This window comes from Macaca thibetana, chromosome 8 (assembly GCF_024542745.1).
Source record: "Macaca thibetana thibetana isolate TM-01 chromosome 8, ASM2454274v1, whole genome shotgun sequence".
NCBI classification, from domain to species: domain Eukaryota; kingdom Metazoa; phylum Chordata; class Mammalia; order Primates; family Cercopithecidae; genus Macaca; species Macaca thibetana.
Genome location: NC_065585.1, coordinates 46,018,931 through 46,041,557, shown reverse-complemented (window position 1 = coordinate 46,041,557; position 22,627 = coordinate 46,018,931). Strand labels below are relative to the sequence as shown.

Genomic DNA, 22,627 nt, shown 5'->3' with positions numbered 1-22,627 from the left:
AGGGGAGGAGAGAATGACTGCAAATAAGTAGGCTTCTTTTTGGAATGATGAAAATGTTCTAAAATTATATAGTGGTGATGGGAGCAGAACTTGTGACTATTAAAAAAATCCCACTGAATTGTATACCTTTAAATGTTGAATTTTATGCTATTTAAACTTTATCTCATTAAAAAATCTTACTACCTTAAAGCATGGAGAACAACATGAATCAGAGTACATAGATATAAAACGTACCTTTATTTCACACTAGAGGGTAAATTTTTGTTAGACAATGCACTTCTGAGACAGAAACAGTGTCTTATACCTGGAGCAAACATAGCTCGTAGAGGATACTTATTTTATTTTTTTCCAACATGACAAATTTCAAATATATGGAAAAGCTGTAAGAGTTATTATAAGGTGAACACTCACATACGTATCATCTAGAGTCTACTATTGATATTCTGTTACATTTGCTTCATCACATATCAGTTCATCTAACATCCCTTTCTCTATTTATCAATACAATGATTGTTTTTGATGCCTTTCAAGTTAAGTTACAAACATTGGTACACTTCACCCCTAACCCTCAGCTGCCTGTTGTTATATAGAGTTTCTACTAAGTGGGTGATTTTAGTTTTTTTTGGAAGTTAAATCTCCAAAGTAAAATTCAGTGAGTTTGAGAAATACTACACCTGTGTGATGCAAAACACTCATCAAGATATAGGTCATTTACAGCTGAGATAGTTTCTTATACCCCTTTCTAGTCATCCCCCTTTCACCTGCCTGCCTCCCCTCCAGAAAACACTATTCTGAAATTCCTTAAAACTATAGATTTAGTTTTGCTGATTCTAGAGTTTCATATAAATGGAAACAGTATGTATAAAGGTTTCTTTCATTAAGCATAGTGTGTTTGGTATTTATCTATGTTGTTGCATATAGCAGTCGTTCTTTCCTTTTCATTGCTAGATACATTGTATGAATATACCATGTGAATATACTATAGTTTATTTTACCATTCAGTTGTTGATGGACACTTGGGCTGTTTTCGTTTTTGGCTATTATTAATAAAACTTTCATAGATATTTTTGTACAAATTTCACGTAGACATGTGCTATTCTTTCTTTTGGGTAAATACTTAAGAGTAGAATTATATGTTTATTTTTCAAAGAAACTTCCATAACTTTTTCCAATGTGGTTGTACCATTTTATATTCCTATCAACAATGTGTAAGAGTTGCAGTTGGCCTACATCCTTGCTAACATTCAATGGTGTATTTTTTCACTTTTTTGCCATTGGGATGAGTGTGTTGTGTTATCTTATGGTTTTTTAATTTGCATTTTTTGATGGCTAATTATTTTGAATTTTTAATGTGATTATAGGCCTTTATCTACCTTTGTGAAGTATGTGTTAAATATTTGTCCATTTAAAGCTTTTTTGTGTCTTTTTAAAATTTTATTTTACTTTATGTATTTATTATTTATTTATTTACATAGTCTCACTCTTGCCCAGGCTGGAGTATGATGGCATGATCATAGCTCACTGCAGCCTTGAACTCCTGGGCTCAAGCAATCCTCCAGCCTCAGCCTCCTGAGTGACTGGGACTACAGGTGCATGACATTGAGTGTGGCTGATAAATTTTTTTTTTTTTTTAATTTTTGTCGTGGTGGGGGGGGTCTCACTTTGTTGTAGCAGGCTGTTCTTGAACTCCTGGCTTCATGTGATCCTGCCATCTCGGACTCCCAAAGTGCTGGGATTATAGGAATGAGCCAGTGGGCCCAACAGGGTTTGCAACTTATATAAAACTTATTCTGAACTACAATGGCTAAAGTGTCTTGGTACTATTATTTTAGTTACTCTAGTTAATTCTTATTAAGCCTTTTCCTTCTCAGGTGAAAGAAGGCAAACATTTATAACCTATAAATGTAGAATGTTCCAAGAGTCTCCTGTCATAAGAGTTTAAAAAGTTTTAAAGCTTTTTCAATAAGAAAACCTGTAAGGATGTTACTTAAAGATTTAAAAGAGTATGTGTATTTATAGATTTATCAATGGAGAGTAGATATGAGTGAATCTGCTGGAGACTACTTTTCCTATGGTGTGTTTTTTTTTTTTTTTTTTTAGACAGGGTCTAGGGTCTTGCTCTGTCACCCAGGCTGCAGTGCAGTGGTATGATCATGGCTCACTGCAATGCTTGCCTCCTGGCTTCAAGTGATTCTCGTGCCACCTCAGCCTCCCAAGTTGCTGTGACCATAATGGGTACACACCACCACACCCAGACAATTTTTTTTGTTTTTTTAGTAGGGATAGGGTTTCACCGTGTTGCCCAGGCTGGTCTTGAACTCCTGAGCTCAGGTGATCTGCCCACTTTGGCCTCCCAAAGTGCTGGGATTACAGGTGTATGTCACTGATCCTGGCCCCTATGAATTTTACACTTGGACAGTTTTTTGTACTTTTAGTAGGGACAGGGTTTCATCATGTTGCTGAGGCTGGTCTCGAACTCCTGAGCTCAGGTGATCTGCCCATCTCGGCCTCCCAAAGTTCTGGGATTACAGGTGCTAGTCACTGTTCCTGGTCCCTGTGAAATTTTTAAAAAGTAATTTTTTTTTTTTCTAAATTTCATGATGCCTCTTTTGTTTATATAGCTAGAATAATATTAAGGGACTTTGATGGAGTTTGTCTTTACAAAGGTGGCATAAATTAAAGAGTGGTTGGAATCTAAATCTTTGGTCTGCCAATTTGTAACCTAATAAAATTTCTTCCCTATAATTTTTTCATCTGTACAACAGGAAAGGTATATAATATCTTACTTGCTAGTAAGAAAGAGGCCCCAACATTATTATTTTTCTTAGCTACATATAAAAGTCATTTTATTGTAATGTTTGCTTTCATCTTTGGGATAATTCTTGTTTGGGCAGGGGTACATTTTGCCTAGAAGCACTTTCCATTTTTTTTTCCTCCATGGGTGCATCAGGAAATGAAGAATATTTCTTGGATCTTTGTGGTATTACGTTTCTGAGAAAAGTCAGTTTTTCAATATATCAGCCTTATTTTTGAGAGGTAGGTTTTTTGTTGTTGGTTTAAAACATCATGAGCGACGTTAAATAATTAATTTATTCTTTGTCTTTATCAAATACAGTTAAAAGTTATGGGCAGTTGATAAGCTACTTTCCACATCACATTAACCATAACCTACTAAAGGAGATTGATACAGTACAACATACAGAAACTTGAGAGTCATAATGCTAAATTATTGGTTTCAAATAATAATAATCAATGTATCATTTGTTTATATCTTATAATAGAAGGATATGGGAGGAAAAATTGTGAAGGATGTGTATTTCTATTTTCTTAAATTCTTTTGACTTATTTAAAGTGACTTAATTTTAATTGATAGGTTCTGAAGATGAAACAAGAATAGATATGCAATATCCTACTCAGTATAAAGGTCAAGAGTTATATTCACAGCAAGATGAGGAGCAGCCACAGGGATGGGTATCATGGGCCTGGTCCTTTGTGCCTGCAATTGTGAGTTATGACGATGGCGAGGAAGACTTTGTTGGGAATGATCCTGCATCAACCACGCATCAGCAAAAAGCACAGGCTTTGAAGGATCCTATTGTTTCTATAGGATTTTATTGCACAAAGGCAACGGTGACTTTCAAAGTAGGTCTTTTCTCTTGCTGTTTATATCTGTAGCAACTTTAATACTTAAATTTGGATTGTTAGTACAATTCTGGCTTCATTCAAGTTTGTTTTGCATTCAGTAGATGTGAGATAGAGTCTAACAGTTCTTACTTCATAAAATTACATGGCTCCTCCACTTGAAATCTTTGAATTTTGATCCCTTCCTGTCTTCTTAGGGCCTTCTCCACATTTCTTTTTTATTAGCTTCATGGATAGTTTTTTGCCCTGTTGAATCATTCACTTGGTGTACAAACATGCCTTAATATTGTCATTAAAAAAGAAAGGAACAGCAAAAATTTTCCCTTGAATTCTTTTACCCATCAGGTACGGTTTCATTTCTGTGCTTGCCTTCGTAACAATCATAACAGTCTCTGTCTCTCTCTTTTTTTTTTTTTTTGAGACAGGGTCTGGCCTAGGCTGGAGTGCAGTGGTGCAATCACAGCTCATTGCAACCTCTGCCTCTCGGGCTCAAGACATCCTCTCACCTCAGCCTCCCGAGCAGCTGGGACTACAGGCATGTGCCACTGTGCCCAGCTAATTTTTTTTTCTTTTTAAAAATATTTTGTAGAGATGGGGTTTTGCCATGTTGCCCAGGCTGGTCTCACTCCTAGGCTCAAGCGTTTTTCCCCCTTTGGCCTCCCAATGTGCTAGGATTACAGGTGTTAGCCATCATGCCCAGCCTCATAACAAATTTTTGTTTTTAAAGGATTATTTATATATAATTATCTCTTTCCTCATTTGTTTCGCTTTTAAGGACAAATTTGTTCACTAGGTCCTCTTCTAGCTATTTTTCCAGCAGTATTTAACATAATTTGACGACTTCTTCCATTAAAATAATGCATGTAAAATATCTATTCTCATCTATACAAAAATACATATAATATATACAAATATGTGTATGTCCAGGTCAAAGAATAATAAAGTAAATACCCTTTTACTTGAAGAAATACAAAATTATGCCATGCACGGTGGCTTGCACCTGTAATCCCAGTTCCCCTGCATCTCAGCCAAAAGAAATATAAAATTGCTAGTAGCTTTGATTCCCCATGTATTCTTCTTTGATCATATTTTACCTTCTGTTCCTCTCACATATAACCCAAACTTAATTTTTGAGTTATTTGTTTCCTGGACTTTTATAATACTATTACCATGCCTGTAATAGTCCCGAGTAATATCTTAATTCATTCAACAAATATTCTCAGTGCCAGCTGTGTCTAGGCATTGTTTTGTCTCCAGAGATACCAGAGTGAACAGATATAAATTCCTGCTTTTTCAAACTTAAGTTGATATTATAAACAAATAACATATATATTGTGTTCATTGAATATAAAGGTTATGTAGAAAAATCAAGTGGGGGCCTGGTGCGGTGGCTCACGCCTGTAATCCCAGCACTTTGGGAGGCCGAGGTGGCCAGATCACCTGAGATCTGGAATTCGAGATCAGTCGGACCAACATGGAGAAACCCCATCTCTACTAAAAAAAAAAATTAGCCGGTTAGCCGGGTGTGATGGCGCACGCTATCATGCTGTAATCCCAGCTACTCGGGAGGCTGAGGCAGGAGAATTGCTTGAACCCGGGAGGTGGAGGTTGTGGTGAGCCGAGATCGTGCCATTGCACTCCAGCCTGGGCAACAAGAGTGAAACTCTGTCTCAAAAAAAAAAAAAAAAAAAAAAATCAAGTGGGAAGAGGAATAGTGAGTGCTTTCACTAGAGGGGAAATTATGCAGTTTAAAATGGGATCATCAGGGAAGGCCTTATTATGAAGGGAATATTAAAGCAAAGACCTGCGAAAGAGGAAGCCTTATTAATATCTGAGAATGAACCTTCCAGTAATAACAAATGTAAAGGCACCAGAGTTCAAGGAACCGCAAGGAAGCCAATAGTGTCATGAGATATTGTAAATGAATGTGGTATGAAAGATAAGAGGGGTGATGAGGTTTGGAGTGGTTCCTAAGTTGTAAACTGTGTAGATCATTTTTGGGACTTTGTCTTTTATTCCAAGTGAGATAAACAATATTTGACCAGTTTTTAGAAGAATTATATGATGATCTGGTTATATTTTAATCTGGATCACTGTGGCTGCTGTGTTGGAAGCAAAAGTAAGGAAAAGAAATAGATAGGAATGCAATTTTCAAGCAGGAGATGGTAATGACTTGGACTAGGGTGATAGCAAGTGGAGGTGATGAAAAGTGATTGTGTTTTGGATGTGTTTTGAAGGTCAAATAGGCAGAATTTCCTGATAGATTTTATTATGAGACATGAATGAAAAAAAAAAAGATGATCCAAGGATGGCTTTTGAACAACTAGAAGAGTTGAGCTTTGACATTTTGAGATGACTGGGATTAGGAGAAGACTATATTTGAGATGAAGATGAGGAATTTAGTTTTGGGTATGTTTAAGATGCCTGCTGTATATTTAAGTAGAGTAATTCAGTGGGCAGTTGGATATATGAATCTAGAATTCAGGTTAGAAATTTGCCTAGATGCATATATTTGATAGTCATGATTTTATTAAAACTGAAATTAGTGTAGAACAGAAAAAAGAGGTTCTAGAGCCAAGCTCTGGGGCACTGTGATGGCAAGAAATTGGAAAGATGAGGAAGAAATAGCAAAGGAAGCTGAGAATAAGTGATCAATATTGTAGGCAGAAAACCAAGAGACTGGAAGGTAAGTGCCATAAATGTTTTAAAGAGGAGGGAATAGATTATTTGTAAGAATGGATCCTTGGATTTGACAGTGTGGAAATTACTGGTGATTTTGAGCAGAGCAGTGATATGACACTGTTGGAATCTTAGTTGGAGTTGGTTAAAAGTGAATGGGAAGACTGGTAGAAATGTAAAATAGTGCATCTGCTGTGGAATATAGTTTGGTGGTTCCACAAAAAATTAAATGTAGAATTACCATATAATCTAGCCATTTTATTTCTAGGTATGTACTCAAAAGAATAAAAAACTAGTATTCAAACAGATTGATGTACATAAATGTTCATAGTAACTCTATTCAGTGATCTCCCAAAATGGAAACAATCCAAATGTTCATCAGTGGATGAATGAATAAACAAATTATGGTATATACATACAGTGAAATAATATTCAGCCATAAAAAATGAAATTTTGACCAGGTGTGGTGGCTCATGCCTGTAATCCCAGCACTTCGGGAGGCTGAGGTGGGTGGATCATGAGGTCAGGAGTTCAAGACCAGCCTGGCCAACATGGTGAAACCCCGTCTCTACTAAAAATACAAAAAGCTGGGCATGGTGGTGGGTACCTGTAGTCCCAGCTATTCAGGAGGCTGAGGCAGGAGAATCGCTTGAACCTGGGAGGCAGAGTTGCAGTGGGCCAAGATCACGCCATTGCACTCCAGCCTGGGCAACAATAGTGAAACTCCATCATAAAAAAAAAAAAAAAAGGAATGAAGTTCTGATGCATGCTAAACATGAATGAACCTTGAAATTTCTATGCTAAGTGAAATTAGCCAGACACAAAAGGACAAAGATTGTGTGATTCCACTTAGATGATGTTCTCTAGAGAGACAGAATAGGCTATATGTATGTATGAAAGGGAGTTTATTAAGGAGATTGACTCACACGATCACAAGGTAAAGTCCCATGATAGGCGTGTCTACAAGTTGAGGAGCAAGGAAACCAGTGGTGGATCAGTCCAAGTCCCAAAACCTCAAAAGTAGGGAAGCTGACAGTGCAGCTTTCAGTGTGGGCCAAAGGCCTGAGAGCCCCTGGCAAACCACAGGTGTAAGTCCCAAAGTCTAAAAGCTGAAGAACTTGGAGTCTGATGTTCAAGGGCAGGAAGCATCCAGCACAGGAGAAAGATGAAGGCCAGAAGACTCAGCAAGTCTAGTCCTTCCACATTCATCTGCCTGCTTTATCCTAGCCATGCTTCCAGCTGGTTAGATGGTGCCCACCCAGATTGAGGGTGGGTCTGCATCTCCCAGTCCACTGACTCAAATGTTAATCTCCTTTGGCAGGACACACCCAAGAACAATACTTTGCAGCCTTCAATCCAATCAAGTTGACAATCAGTATTAACCATCACAGATGAGGTATTTAGAATAGGCAAAATCACAGAAACAGAGAGTAGAATAGACATTGCTAGAGGCTGTAGGATACAGGGAAGTTGAGTTAGTGCTTAATAGATAGAGTTTCTGCCTAGTATGATGTAAAAGCTCTGCAAACATATGGTGGGGATAGTTATGCAATATTTTGTACTAAATGCCACTGAATTGTATACTGACAGGTGGTTAAAACTATAAATTTTATTGTGTATATTTTATCATGCAAAAAGGACAGATAAACATGCAAATGATAGTAGAGTAATTGTTGAAGAGTACAGAAAACTCTTTCAAGATGGTTTTGTTATAAAGAGCATAGAAATGGGGAAATAGCTGGTTGGGGTTGTGGAGCTAAAGACTTTTTTTTGAAAGATGGGAGTAATTATAGCATATTTGTTTGGTGATATGAGTGATCTAATAGAGAGGAAAAAATTGATATAGGCAAGAGGGGGAGAATTGCTGGCGTAATATTCTTGAGAAGAGAAGAGGGCTTGGCACCTTTTTTAGAGGTGGAAAGTCTGATGACCTCTAATGGGACAATAGGTCATTCATTCATGATAGCAGGAGAGAAAGCAATGTGTTCTTGCACCCACATAAGTGGTTTGGTAGAAAAGGTGGTAGTGGTTTTTGAAAGTTCTCTTCTGATTATTTTTTTCTTTAAATAGTTCTCTTAACTCAGAGTAAACATGGGAAAGGAGGAGAAGCTTTGAGGAAGGGGAAGAAGGTGTAAAATTGTCATCTTGGGGAGGATGAGGAGTAATTGCCTTTGAATATGTATGTTCACTAGGGACACTAAGGACCTACTACACAAAAGTGATCATGAATTTGAAGATATACCAGTCATTGTGGTTGTATATATTTTCTGGTCATATTCTGTTGCTTTAGTTAGGGTGATGGTGAAAATAATCTGGAGGACAAGATCAATGCAGAAGAGGAGGTCAAAACACTGAGAAATCAGACTTTTGGAATGATCATCTCTCTGGATATTGAAATCACCAAGAATTATGACAGTGGTAGTGTGGGACTGAATCCAAAATTAAATCTTCAGACAACTAGTAGAATGACGTGGGATTGATTTATGAGTCTAAGAAAGAAGGATGATGGGTCTTACAGTCTGTTCCACATATTTTGCTATATTTTGAAAAATGCTGATGTAAATGTTCTGGTACAGATCTTCTGACATATATATGTAGAAGAGTTTCTTTGGGATATACTTCTTTTACTTTAAAAATTTTATCGCCGGGCACAGTGGCTCACACCTGTAATCCCAGCACTTTAGGAGGCCAAACCAGGCGGATCGCTTGAGCCCAGGAGTTCCAGAGCAGCCATGCCAATATGGTGAAACTGTCTGTACAGAATAATACAAAAATTAGCCAAGCAGGATGGCATGTGCGTGTAGTATGAGATACTTACCAGGCTGAGGTGAGAGGATCGCTTGAGCTGGAGGAGTGGAGGTTGAATTGAGCTGAGATCATGCCACTGCCACTGCATCCTGGGTGACAGAGCAAGATCTTGTCTCAAAAAAAAAAAAAAAAAAAAGGAAAAGAAAAGAAAAGAAAAGAAAAAATTATGTCTGGGTTACCAGGGACTTTTTGTAGTCGTTTTTGGTGCTTCTCCTTTTCTGTCTGACCTTTAAATGTTGGCATATAGGGCTTGGTCTTTGGTCCTCTCATCTTTTCTATCTACACACTCCCAAGGTGATATAACTCAATCATGATATAAATGCTGATAGACTATCAAATTTGTGTCTCCACTTTTCACTTTTCCCTGAGCTCTAGAATTCAACTGCCTATTTTATATTTCCACTTTCATATCTGATTGATACTTAACACAAACAGAACTCTTGATTTTTCTTTGCAGTTGTGCACCCCCCTCCCCCACTATTTTACCTTTCATTATATTGCAACATTATCTACTAATTTGCTCAGGCTTAACATTTATCAGTATCTTTTCTTCTCCCACCACATCTAATCAGTCAGCATGTTCTATCAGCTGTACCTCTAGGATGCAGTCATTTCTCATTAACTTTATTGCAACTTATAGACCAGTGGTTTTCAAACTTTTTGATCTCAAGACTCCAGGAAACCTTTGCACTCTTAAAAATTATTGGGAACTCTGAGGCGTTTTGTTTATTCAGATTACATCTACTCATATTTATGGTATTAGAAATTAAAACAAATCTTAAGAATATGTATTTATTAATTTATTTTAAAATAAATTTATTATATGTTGATGTGAATATCATTTTATAGTAAAAGTAAAATTGCTGTATTTTAAAAGGTAAGAAGGGACATGCATTGGTTTTATTTTTGTAAATATCTTGAATGTCTGGCTTAGTAGAAGATAGCTGAATTTTCGTGTCTGCTTCAGCATTTAGTCTGTTAGGACATGTTTTAATTAATGTATATGAAGAACATCTAGCCTCACATAGATATTTATTTGGAAAGGAAGGGGTATTTTAATAGCCTTTTCAAAAATTGTGGATATTCCTTTTGATATTACACTAAAACTTATTAAGTGGTAATTTTAAAAGATTTGTTGGGCTGGGCGTAATGGCTCACACCTGTAATCCCAGCACTTTGGGAGGCTGAGGTGGCAGATCATGAGGTCAGGAGTTTGAGACCAGCCTGGCCAACATGGTGAAACCACGTCTCCACTAAAAATGCAAAAATTAGCCTGGTGTGCTGGTGGATGCCTGTAATCCCAGCTACTCTGGAGGCTGAAGCAGGAGAATTGCTTGAACCCGGGAGGTGGAGGTTGCAGTGAGCCAGTGTCGTGCCACTGCCCTCCAGCCTGGGTGACAGAGCAAGATACTGTCTCAAAAAAAAAAAACAAACAAACAAAAAAAAAGATTTGTTGTTTCTTCAGCACTTAGAAATTGCCCGGTATATTTTCTACAAATATTTATTTTTTGAATTAGTATGTGCATCCATCCATTATCCATACATCTGCCCACCTTTTCATCTGCTTTTTAGTTTACAAAAATTTATGGACTAATTTTTTAGGTTTTATTTCTTCTCCAATTTCATTTTTTGTGGGTTTATTCTTTCATGTCTGCATTTTTGTAAAGGAGATAAATCCATGTGAAATGAGCTAAACTTTTGAAATAGTAGTATAGATATTATTCCAGGCAACTTGTTACATTGTGGGGTTATAGCAGTGGGGAAAAAAATGTTTCTGTTACCATGGTTTTAAATTTGGCGTAGATTTTCTTTGCGTTAGTACTAAAGCTACACAATTTATAACTACAACAGATGGCAAGTTATAAAATGCTTGACAATAGTCGGGCGCGGTGGCTCACGCCTATAATCCCAGCACTTCGGGAAGCTGAGGCGGGCGGATCATGAGGTCAAGTGTTCAAGAACAGCCTGGCCAATATGGTGAAACCCTGTCTCTACTAAAAAAAAAAAAAATTTGCAAATAAATATTAAAGACTTTTCTGCTTAAGATAATTCAGTATTTTCTAATATGACAAAAGTTGAAAAATAGAAAATAAGTTTCAACTAAAGTTTGTATCATAACTTGATTGATTTAATTTTTTAAAGTTTGGGCAAAAGATAATGCGTATATTAGCTGTACTATCTTAACGTCATTCTCAATTCTACTGAAAAAATTATTTTTGTAATTGAATTCACTGATTTAGCATTGATTAAATTAAAGGGATAAGGATTCATCTTCAAAATTAAAGCATAATAAAATAAGATATAAAAAAATAAAAAGGCAACTGTTGACAAATATTGTTGGATATATTGTCAGTTTTTTTAACATCAAAAGTCCTGATATGTAGCCTGGGCAACATAGTGAGACCCTGTCTGTACAAAAAATAAATAAATAAATTAGCAGGGATGATGGCACTTGCCTGTAATCCTAGCAACTTAGGAGGCTGAGGTAGGAGGATTGCTTGAGTCCAGGAGTTTGAGCTGCCATGAGCCATGTTTGCACCACTGTACTCTAGCCTGGGTGACAGAGCAAGAGTGTGTCTCCTTAAAAAAAAAAAAAAAAGTCTGACATTTTATAAAAAGAAAAAAAAGATACATTTTCAGTTTTAGATGATCAGAATAAAGCACTTATTTTTGTAGAAGCTTTTGAAGGAAGTCAAGGATTGCAAGTTAGGTACTGTCCTTTTTGGTGATTTTTGCCTGTTTACTTTTAAATTTGAAATTATTCTGACACATTTCTGTTAACTTGATTGTTGGGAGGAATTATATTCAACTGAATCAGTCAAAATAGGCATTTATCCAATCTGGGCAACATAGTGAGACCCCATCTTTATTTAAAAAAAATAGCCAGGTGCAGTAGTGTGCACCTGTAGTCCTAGCTACTTTGCAAACTGAAGTGGAAGGATCTCTTGAGCCCTGGAGGTTTTAGGCTGCAGTGACCCATGATCTTGCTACTGCACTGCAGCTGGAGCGACAGAGGAAGACCTTGTGTGAAAAACACAAACAAAAGCAAACAACAACAAAACAAAATAGTCGTTTGTGTATAAAACTTTTATAGACTTTTTGGGCAGTATTTGTCAACATCTTTTTATAATTTTAGAACATTTATGTTTCTCAAAGTTTTCTCTTAGGGAGATACCTTGATATTAAGGAGGAAAGCATTAGAATTCATTGTTCAGCTTGGATTCGAAGAATGTTTGGAATTAATTTCTGGTTCATATTTTGGTTAAGAAAACAAGATCATGTTTCTACATTAGCATTTCGAACAGTTGATATCAGTCCAGCAAAAATCATGCCAAATTAAATCTAGCATTTTTCTAATAATGTTTAAAATAGTTCTTGTAATGTTCGAGTCTTTTTTTATTTTCAGACGGAGTCTCGCACTGTTGCTCAGGCTGGAGTGCAGTGGCGCAATCTCGACTCACTGGAAGCTCCGCCTCCCGGGTTCACGCCATTCTCCTGCCTCAGCCTCCCGAGTAGCGGGGACTACAGGCGCCCGCCACCACGCCCGGCTAATTTTTTGTATTTTGTTTTAGTAGAGATGGGGTTTCACCGTGTTAGCCAGGATGATCTCGGTCTCCTGACCTCGTGATCCGCCTGCCTTGGCCTCCCAAAGTGCTGGGATTATAGGTGTGAGCCACCACAGGAGTCCTTTTAATCAATTAATTGCTTTTTCTCTCTAATAATTGTAGACAGCTGAAGAGGGATCAATTTAAAAAAATTCAAGTTTACTTCAGTAATCATTCTAGATGACAGAATTATACTTTAAAATAGCTACATTGTATATTTAAGTACTAGAAACATCCAAGAAATAGGAGCCTACATTACATAAAAATATAAAATATAAAAAGCTTTATTATAAATAATGAGAATAATCAGTTGATACTCAATATAGAGAAGTCACTGTGCTTAAAATTGTAACTTTTAGTTCAAGAACTTTTATTGGGCCTAAGTTAAATACTGGTTTTTTTAAAAAGTGAGCTTTGACTTTGCATTTAAAAGTGATGAATATATCTATTTCCTAAGAATGAGGGGAAGTAAATAATTGGCAAACACAGGCTGAATACGGTTTTTTAAAAGTAACTTTTTCTTTTTGGTATAATTTCAGAATTACAGACAGGATGCAACGATAGTAGAGAGTTCCCTTATAACCCTTATTGTTATGTTATCACAGCATATTTGTCAAAATTAAGAAACCTTCATTGATGCATTACTGTTAAATTTTAAACATTAATTGAATTTCATGATACCTTTTTTCTGTACCATGATTCAAACCAGGATACCATGTTGCATTTAAAATAGTACTTTTGAAAAATAATTTATTTAATTTTTGAAACATATAAATAATTTGTTGTAAGCATCTGGGGAGTAAGAATTTTTTGTTTTGTTAGTATCTAGATTAGTACAGGTATACCTCAGAGATATTGTGGATTTGGTTCTATGCCATTGCAATAAAGCGAATATAGCAATAAAGCGAGTCACAGAAATTTTTTGTTTTGCCCAATGCATAAAAAGTTATCTTTGCACAATACCGTAGTTTAAGTGTCCAACAATATGTCTAAAAACACTATACATACCTTAATTAAAAGTACTTTATTGTTAAAAAATGCTAACAATCATCTGTACTTTTAGCAAGTCATAACTTTTTGCTGGTGGAGGGTCTTGACTCAGTATTGATGGTTGCTATCTGATCAGGGTGGTGGTTGCTAAAGGTTGGAGTGGCAGAGGCAGTTTCTCAAAATAAGACAGCAGTGAAGTGTGCCACATTAATTGACTCTTTCATGGAAGATTTCTCTGTAGCATGGGATGCTGTTTGACTGAATTTTACTCAGAGTAGGACTATTTTTGTTTGAGACAGAGTCTCTCTCTGTCACCTAGGCTGGAGTGTAGTGGTATGATTTCGGCTGACTGCAACCTCTGCCTCCCAGATTCAAGCAATTCTTGCACCTCAGCCTCCCGAGTAGCTGGGACTACAGGCATGCACCACCACGCTTGGCTAATTTTTGTATTTTCAGTAGAGATGGGGTTTTACCACATTGGCTAGGCTGGTGTCAAACTCCTGGCCTCAAGTAATCCACCTGACTTGGCCTCCCAAAGTGCTGGCAGTACATGCGTGAGCCACCGTGTCTGGCCTCAGAGTAGAACCTCTGTCGAAATTGAAGTCAGTCATTTTCAAACACTACTGCGACTTTATCGACTAAATATACAGAACATTCTAAATTCATTGTCATTTCAACAATGTTCCCAGCATCTTCACCACGAGTAGATTCCATCTTCAAAAATCACTTTCTTTATTTATCCATAAGAAGCAAGTCCTCTTCAGGCTCCATTTCTAAATCTAATTCTCTAGTAGTTACTTCCTCCACCTAAGTCTCGAACACCCCAAAGTCATCCGGGAGGGTTAAAATCAACTTCTTTCAAGCTCTTGTTAATGTGGATCGTTTGACCTCCTTCTATGAATCACGAATGTTCTTAATGGAATCTGGAATGGTGAACCCTTTCAAAAAAGTTTTTGATTTACTTTGCCTAGGAATCACTATCTATGGTGGCTATAGCCTTACAAAATGTATTTCTTAAATAATAAGACTTGAACTTCAACGTTACTCCTAATCCATGGGCTGCAGAATGGATGTCATTTTAGCAGGCATGAAAAACAATATTCATCTCCTTGTATATCTCCATCAGAGGTGTAGGGTGACCAGGTGCATTGTCAGTGAGTAGTAATATTTTAAGAGGAGTCCTTTTTTTTTGAGCAGTAGGTTTCCATAGGCTTAAAATATTTAGTAAACCACGCCATAAACAGAGGTACTGTCATTCAGTCATTTTTTTATTCCATTCATAGAGCACAAACAGAGTAGATTTAGCATGATTCTTAAGGGCCCTAGGATTTTCAGAATGGTAAATGGACTCTATCTTCAACTTACAGTTACCAGATATGTTAGCCCCTAACAAGAGCATCTGCCTGTCTTTTGAAGCTTTGAAGCCAAGCACTGACTTCTGTCTAGCTCAGATCTCATCTTCTTCCAGGAGAAGGCTCTTTGGTCTATGTTGAAATTCTGTTGATTAGTGTAGCCACTTTTGTTAATTATCTTAGCCAGGTCTTCTGGGTAACTGTGTGCAGCTTCTATGTCAACTCTTGCTGTTTATCTTGCACTTTTATGGTATGGAGACGTCTTCTTTCCATAAGGCTCATGAACAGACCTCTGCTACTGTCAGACTTTTCTCCTGCAGCTTTCTTGTGTCTATTAGCCTACATGGAATTTAAGAGTTAGGGCTTTGCTCTGGATTCAGCTGTAGCTTAAGGGAGTGTTGTGGCTGGTTTGATTGTCTATCCAGACCACTCAAAATTCCTCCATATCAACAGGCTGTTTTACTTCCTTATCACTTGTGTGTATGCTTTTAATTTCCTTCAAGACTTTTTCTTTTGCATTAATAACTGGGCCAACTGTTTGGCTCAAGATGCCTACCTTTCGGCCTGTCTTGGCTTTTACATCCCTTCTTCACTAAGCTTAATCATTTCTAGCTTTTGATTTAAAGTGAGAGACAGGGACTCTTCCTTTCACTTAAATACTTAGACCATTGTAATATTACTAATTAGCCTAATTTCAATATTGTCGTGTCTCAGGAAATAGGGAGGCTCAAGAAGGGAGAGGGGAATGGCTAGACAGTGGAGCAGTCAGAACACACACATTTATTAAGTTCTCAGTCTTAAATGGACATGTTCATGGTGCCCCAAAATAATTCCAATAGTACCATCAAAGATCACTGATTACAGATCACCATAACAGATAATAATAATGAAAAATTTTGAATTATTGGGAGAATTACCAAAATGTGACACAGAGACACAAAGTAAGCATGTGCTATTGGGAAAATGGTGCTGACAGACTTGATTAACGCGGGGTTGCTACAGACTTTCAATTGGTAAAAATTGCAGTATCTGTGAAGTGAAATAAAGCAGAGTGCAATACAATGAGGTTTGCCCCTACTTCTTATCTAGCTGGCCTTCAAAAAGTATCTGTTGCATGATTGAATGAGTCTATGAGATTTAGTAGGAAATATATTTTGAAAAGAATATCCTTCATTCTATTTCCTTCATAGGAACTAGAAAGAGCCTATTTTAGCTTTTTGCATTTCATCACCACTTTCTTTTTTATTTCAAATAGTGAGAAGTCTTGGAAATGACTGAAACTACACATTGTTGAATGTTTTAGTGAATATAAAATGAACTGAGGTTATACTCTATGTAAATTTTTGGCAGAATACATGAATTATTTTATGAGTATGGGACTGTTATTGCACATAGCTTTCACTTTTTAAAACAATATTAAGAAGGAGTTTAAAAAGTATTTAAATTCTCTATATATGTTGAGACTAGCATATTCAACCTTTATACCATAGATAATCTGTTACAGCTGTTTTTGTTTCACCTGCTTTCCTGCTTAATAATTAAATTTCCTGAATCTTAAAATTGGCCTTGTTTTAATCAATTAATCATAACAATGACACTTTATTGCTCTTTAATACTAATTTTGATTTACTTAATATTCTTATATTTCTTAGCTCACAGAAATGCAAGCTGAGAGTAGTTATTACAGTCCACAGAAAGTAAAATCTAAAGAAGTATTGTGTTGGGAACAAGAAGGAACTACAGTTGAGGTAATCTTTCAATATTGAACCTGTATTTTTAAATATTATGTTCTTTGTTTAATATTTTATAAGTATGTGTTTTTATCAGATGTAGTATATTTAAAAATACAAGGAAGATGTTTCTTATTGTAATAAAGTTTACTATCCCTTAGATAGTATAAATAAATAGTATAGAATAAATTTAGAAATGGCATAATTCTAAAGATGTTTAACTAATTTAGAGATTCTAAGAGGAAATCCTCTAACATTTTTATTAAATTCAATTTCTTAGTTCTAATATTTCCTTTCCTCTTATAGGCCCTTATGATGGGAGAACCTTTCTTTGATTGCCAGATTGGGTTTGTTGGTTGCAGAGCCATGTGCCTTAAAGGAATTATGGGTGTTAAAGATTTTGAAGAGAATATGAATAGAAGTGAAACTGTAAGTCCCTTACCTCCACCCTTTTTTGGATAGGATATAGGAATAATTAAGTGCTTATTGAAGTGTTTAACCATATGATATCTGTTAGACTATATATATCTCAGGCTTGAGAGAGGAGCTTTACTATTTCTCCCTGTGTTTCCCCTGCAATAAATTATACAGCTCAGGGGAGTTTAGAAAGTTGGTAGCACCTAACACCCGGACAGTAGTTCCAACTACTTTCTAATTCATGAATGTTTCTTCTTTTTTGTTTATGGCAGTTATTTGGAGTTTCCTTTGGTTTGTTAAAATATTCTTAGCCAAAATAGTCAATGAAATGGAGTAGCAGCATTCCTTATCTTTCTGTTTTAGTGATTTCTTTTGACTGGTAAATGGGCATCATAAAATCAAGGTTTTATTTTGTTTAACAGGCTAATGGTTTTTCTTCATGTTATAAATTTTGCATTTGTTTTCAGGAAGCCTGTTTCTTCATTTGTGGTGAAAATTTGAGTACTAAAGGTTTCACATACCTTACAAATTCATTGTTTGATTACCGAAGCCCAGAAAATAATGGTACTCGTGCAGAGTTTATCTTGGATTCAACTCATCATAAGGTCAGATAATATATATTTGAACCAAATTCTACGCTATGTTTGGGTGGACATGTTGTGTGAATACTTGTGATTTCTAGCTTTCTTTTCAAATAATACCTTCTGAATGCTAATTGTTTATTAAAACATTTAGAGTGCATTTATACAGCGTGTACATGTAGAAATGTTTGAGGAGTGCACAGAGATCTTTACTTTTATTTAGTATGTAAACATATTTTGCTTATTTATGCCCTGCTTCAAAAATAATCATGGAAGAAACATGTTGAATTACTGCTGTTAATTTTTGTTACTTTTAATATGTGGGATTGATGGGAAGAAATGAGGAATTTACCCTTATACTATGTATGTTTCTTAGTATTTTTTAAATGTAAGAATATATTAATATGTTTATGGAATATTAATACATTTATGAAATCAGTTAAAAATTCAGATAATTACCTGAAGATTAGTGCAATAGGATAATTTACATTTTACTCCTTTTTACCAAGATTTCCTTTCATTGTTAAAATACTTAATGTTGACTTGCATAGTTGACATACATTTAGAATATTTTAGTATATCTTTAGTGTTTGAATTGTTTCATGTAAGTGTATTGAAGTATTTAAGGATTAATTCTACTTGAGAGTATACATTATTAGACAGTTTAGTGATAGTGATAAAGGTCAGGAGTGTACTATCTCGTCTATTGTAGTTATTTATTAACTAGATGTGATTAATAAAGTGGTCAAAATGTCTCATAAAATTATGGATGTGCTTTTTGTGTGGTCTATAATAGATGTAATATTACCTTTCTTAGAAGTAAATTCTTAGAATAACCTCTGTTCTTTTGGTAATCCTTTGTGTTGTTATACATTCTATATAAGGGTATGTGTCTAACCTATCAAGCTTTAAGCTCAAAAGTTTCTTTTATACAATGTTTGTTCTGTTTGCATTGCTTCGTTGACAGGAGACATACACTGAGATAGCTGGAATGCAACGGTTTGGGGCTTTTTATATGGATTACCTGTATACAATGGAGAACACTAGTGGCAAAGGTATTGGCTTCTTTCCTTTATGTTTGTCATTTCTTGAACAACTGAAACAAAGCCTTCCTCAGAATCAGTTCGTCCTTGACTGGTTGTACTCTGCTACATAAGATTTACCTCTAGTGCTTTGAGGAGTGGTTTAATTTTAGCGTCACGTTAGAATTGTCTTAGATTCTTGTCATTTCAAATCCATTCTTTATATAGCTGATTGAAGACATTTTATATAACCTATTAGAATTGGTTCTCATATGTACCATATATTATGATTCTGATATATCAAATTTTATATTACATTACATTTTTAAAAAGAATAAACCTTTTCTATTCTAAATACATTTTGAAGGTGGTACTAATTTTTAATTAAAAAGAATGTGTTGTATCAATCAGAAAAATAGAAAATCTTCCAGAGACTTTAGATGCATAGATTGTGTTATTTTATTATGTATCTTATTATTGTTTTATTTTATATTTTTTGGAAATAAATGACATTTAAAAAATTTCTCCTTTTTTTTTTTTTTTTACTTCTATATCAACATATAATGTTGTACTTACTATTTCAGTCTTTTTTATGTTGAAAAGTTAGTGAAGATAGGTTCACTTTTTTTTTTGGTGAATTTTTCATGTTTTTAAAAAATGGTTTCAGTATATTAGGTGATATGTTAGGTACAGATGAATACAGTGAAAACCAAAACATTTCCTAAGGAGCCAATAGGTGGTGTTGAACTAGGCATTTAAGTAAATGATTATAATTTAGTTTGCTAAGAAGAGTAATATAGAGAACTAGAAGAAGTGTGGGTAAAAAAAAAAAATGACAGCTTTTGCTTGAGAGGTCGAAACTTCTCAGAGTTGATCTTGAAGTAAATTTGTTTTTGATGAGGAAAGAAGGAAAGAGCAGTAATTTTCTGGCTTCTGCTTTTGGAATGGTTTCTAGATGTTGATGTTTTCGTCGGTCAATCCTTAATTTCTTTCCCTAAACTTTCTCCCAAGGTAATTTCATTCTTTTCCATGGATTTAAGTACTTTCCATATGTTGTTGATACCCAGATTTGCATTTTCTAGTCCAAACTTCTCTAAGATTCAGAATTAAATATCCAATGCATACTTGACGTTTTTACCTCTGTGTCTGTCTCGGGTATCTCAAAACTGATTTTGTCCAAAATTGAGTTATTAATAAATATTCCTGTGACCACTTACTACCTCTGCTTCTCTATTTTTAGGCTTCTCTTCTTGGAAAATTGTACTATCATCTTCTTGTTGCTCAAGCCAGAAACCTGGGAGTCATCATGACACACTTTTTCCTTCGCTCCTAGTCATCTGGTCCACAGATGATAACAGTGGTATCACTGTTACCATATGGACTAGCATCTAGTTCATAGGTACCATCATCTCTAGGTTCTAATAGCCTTTTTTTTTTTTTTTTTTTTTTGAGACGGAGTCTTGCTGTGTCGCCCAGGCTGGAGTGCTGTGGCCGGATCTCAGCTCACTCCAAGCTCCGCCTCCTGGGTTTACGCCATTCTCCTGCCTCAGCCTCCCGAGTAGCTGGGACTACAGACGCCCGCCACCTCGCCCGGCTAGTTTTTTGTATTTTTTAGTAGAGACGGGGTTTCACCGTGTTAGCCAGGATGGTCTCGATCTCCTGACCTCGTGATCCACCTGTCTTGGCCTCCCAAAGTGCTGGGATTACAGGCCTGAGCCACCGCGCCCGGCCCTTTTTTTTTTTTTTTTTTTAACAGAGTTTTGCTCTGTTGCTCAGAGTGCAGTGGCATGATCTCGGCTCACTGCAACCTCTGCCTCCTGGGTTCAAGCGATTCTCATGCCTCAGCCTCCTAAGTGGCTGGGACTACAGGCATGTGCTGCCATGCCTGGCTAATTTTTGTATTTTTAGTTGAGATGGGGTTTTGCCATGTTGGCCAGGCTGGACTTGAACTCCTAATCTCAAGTGATCCGTCCACCTTGGCTTCCCAAAGTGCTGGGATTACAGGCATGAGCCACCACACCCAGTTAGGTTCTAAAGCTTTCTTACTGGTCTTCCTGCTTTCACTGTAGTCCTATAGTTTCTACTGCAATCACAGGATTTAATTCTCTGCTGACAATTTTCATGGGCCTGACATTGATTTATTTAAAAACAAAATTTAAATAGTTTACTAGATTCTGGTCTTGAGTTACTTGGTGGATAGTGATAACTATTAAGAAAGCTAGATAAGAAAGGAAAATTTTTGGAAGGAAAGATGAGTTTTGAGATAACTGTGGGCATTGAAGTGTGAATATTCCTTAGCTAATTATATATATGAAAGTGCAACTCAGAAGTCTTATGTTGTAATAGTGTTGCAAATTATTATAGTGTTGTAGTTGCCACTTGTAAGCTGGTAGGTTTCCTCTTGTTCAATATAATGTCTTATGCATGTGCTGTGGATTCCATATCTTGTGAGGAGGTGGAATATCTAGTAGTCACCTTTCAAGCAAAGGAAACCTAGCACAGAACATCTTTATTTGTATATATGCCTCTCCTGCAGTTTTTAAAAGATAGAAACATGATTTATGTTTGTTAGATTGTTTATATATTACTTCTGAGAAGCCAGTAGTTTGTTAACTTTGGGGTTTTTCATATTTTTCACTTCCATGAATAGTATACAGTGTTACAGATATCATAGTCCTTAACTTTTAAAACAAAATATTGGCATATTACACATGTACAGAACAGCAAAGAATTTAAAACTGAACACCTGTGTATTCTCCATGCACACCAAGAAATAGGACGTTGTTAGTATCCAGTAAGCCTCCTATGTGTTTCTTTTCTACCACACTCTTCCTCCTTTACTGGAGGAGACTGCTGTTTTGAGATTTGTGAGAACCACTGTCTTGCTTTTGGTTTGCCACTTATGCATCTACTTTCTTAATTTTGCAAGCTGAGTGTTTTTGGGGGGGAGAGGGTCAAACAATAAAATAATAAAATTCCACTGTTAATTTGTGAATGTCAAATATACTTTAAAATATGTTAAATCATTCAAATAATTGTTAATTTATTGCTTGCTTTTTAGGTAACTGTGTTTATATGTTTATGTTTCTCATTATGAATCCATATTTACTTATAGGATGATGATGATCATGGTGATAATAATAGCTAATTTTTATTGATTTTAAATGTAAGACTCTGTTCTAAGTGTTTTACAGTATTAGCTTATTTAATTCTCATATCCCTATAAGGTAGGTAAAATTATCCCCATTTAAAGATGAGGAAATAGCAAACCCAATACAAGTAAAGTAACAAGGACCAAGGTCATGCATAGTATGTGGGATTTGAACCCAACCTATCTAGCTCTGGAGCCTACATTCATAACTACTCTGTTGATATTTCTTTCTTTCTTTTTTTCTTTTTTTTTTTGAGACCGAGTCTTGCTCTGTTGCCCAGGCTGGAGTGCAGTGGTGCAATCTCTGCTCACTGCAAGCTCCGCCTCCCAGGTTCATGCCATTCTTCTGCCTCAGCCTCCCAAGTAGCTGGGATTACAGGCACCCCCTACCATGCCCGGCTAACTTTTTGTATTTTTAGTAAAGATGGGGTTTCTCCGTGTTAGCCAGGATGGTCTCGATCTCCTGACCTCATGATCCACCCGCTTTGGACTCCCAAAGTGCTGGGATTACAGGCGAGAGCCACTGTGCCCAGCCTTCTGTTGATATTTCTTTCTTTCTTGGCTTACCTGAAACGAGAAATTCGTAGAATTTTAAGTATTAATGAACTAGGAAAAGCAGTGAGTTCCTATAAGAGGATACTTGTAAATAC

The 22,627-nt window shown here is 36.1% G+C and overlaps 1 protein-coding gene across 9 annotated transcripts in view; it reads left to right on the top strand.

Annotated features, from left to right (window-relative positions):
• Positions 1-22,627, top strand: part of VPS13B (vacuolar protein sorting 13 homolog B) — an 859,202-nt gene that overhangs the window by 97,909 nt on the left and 738,666 nt on the right. For 8 of the 9 annotated variants that reach the window (XR_007728201.1, XM_050801187.1, XM_050801183.1 and 5 more), the window contains exons 8-12: positions 3,374-3,642; positions 16,729-16,824; positions 17,113-17,235; positions 17,691-17,828; positions 18,772-18,859. Coding sequence is in view for 8 of the 9 variants with exons in the window: in XM_050801187.1 (XP_050657144.1) it covers positions 3,374-3,642; positions 16,729-16,824; positions 17,113-17,235; positions 17,691-17,828; positions 18,772-18,859 (714 nt within the window). In the remaining variant the exon portion in view is untranslated. The remainder of the gene's footprint in view (positions 1-3,373; positions 3,643-16,728; positions 16,825-17,112; positions 17,236-17,690; positions 17,829-18,771; positions 18,860-22,627) is intronic. The other variant, XM_050801190.1, reaches the window with a different exon arrangement.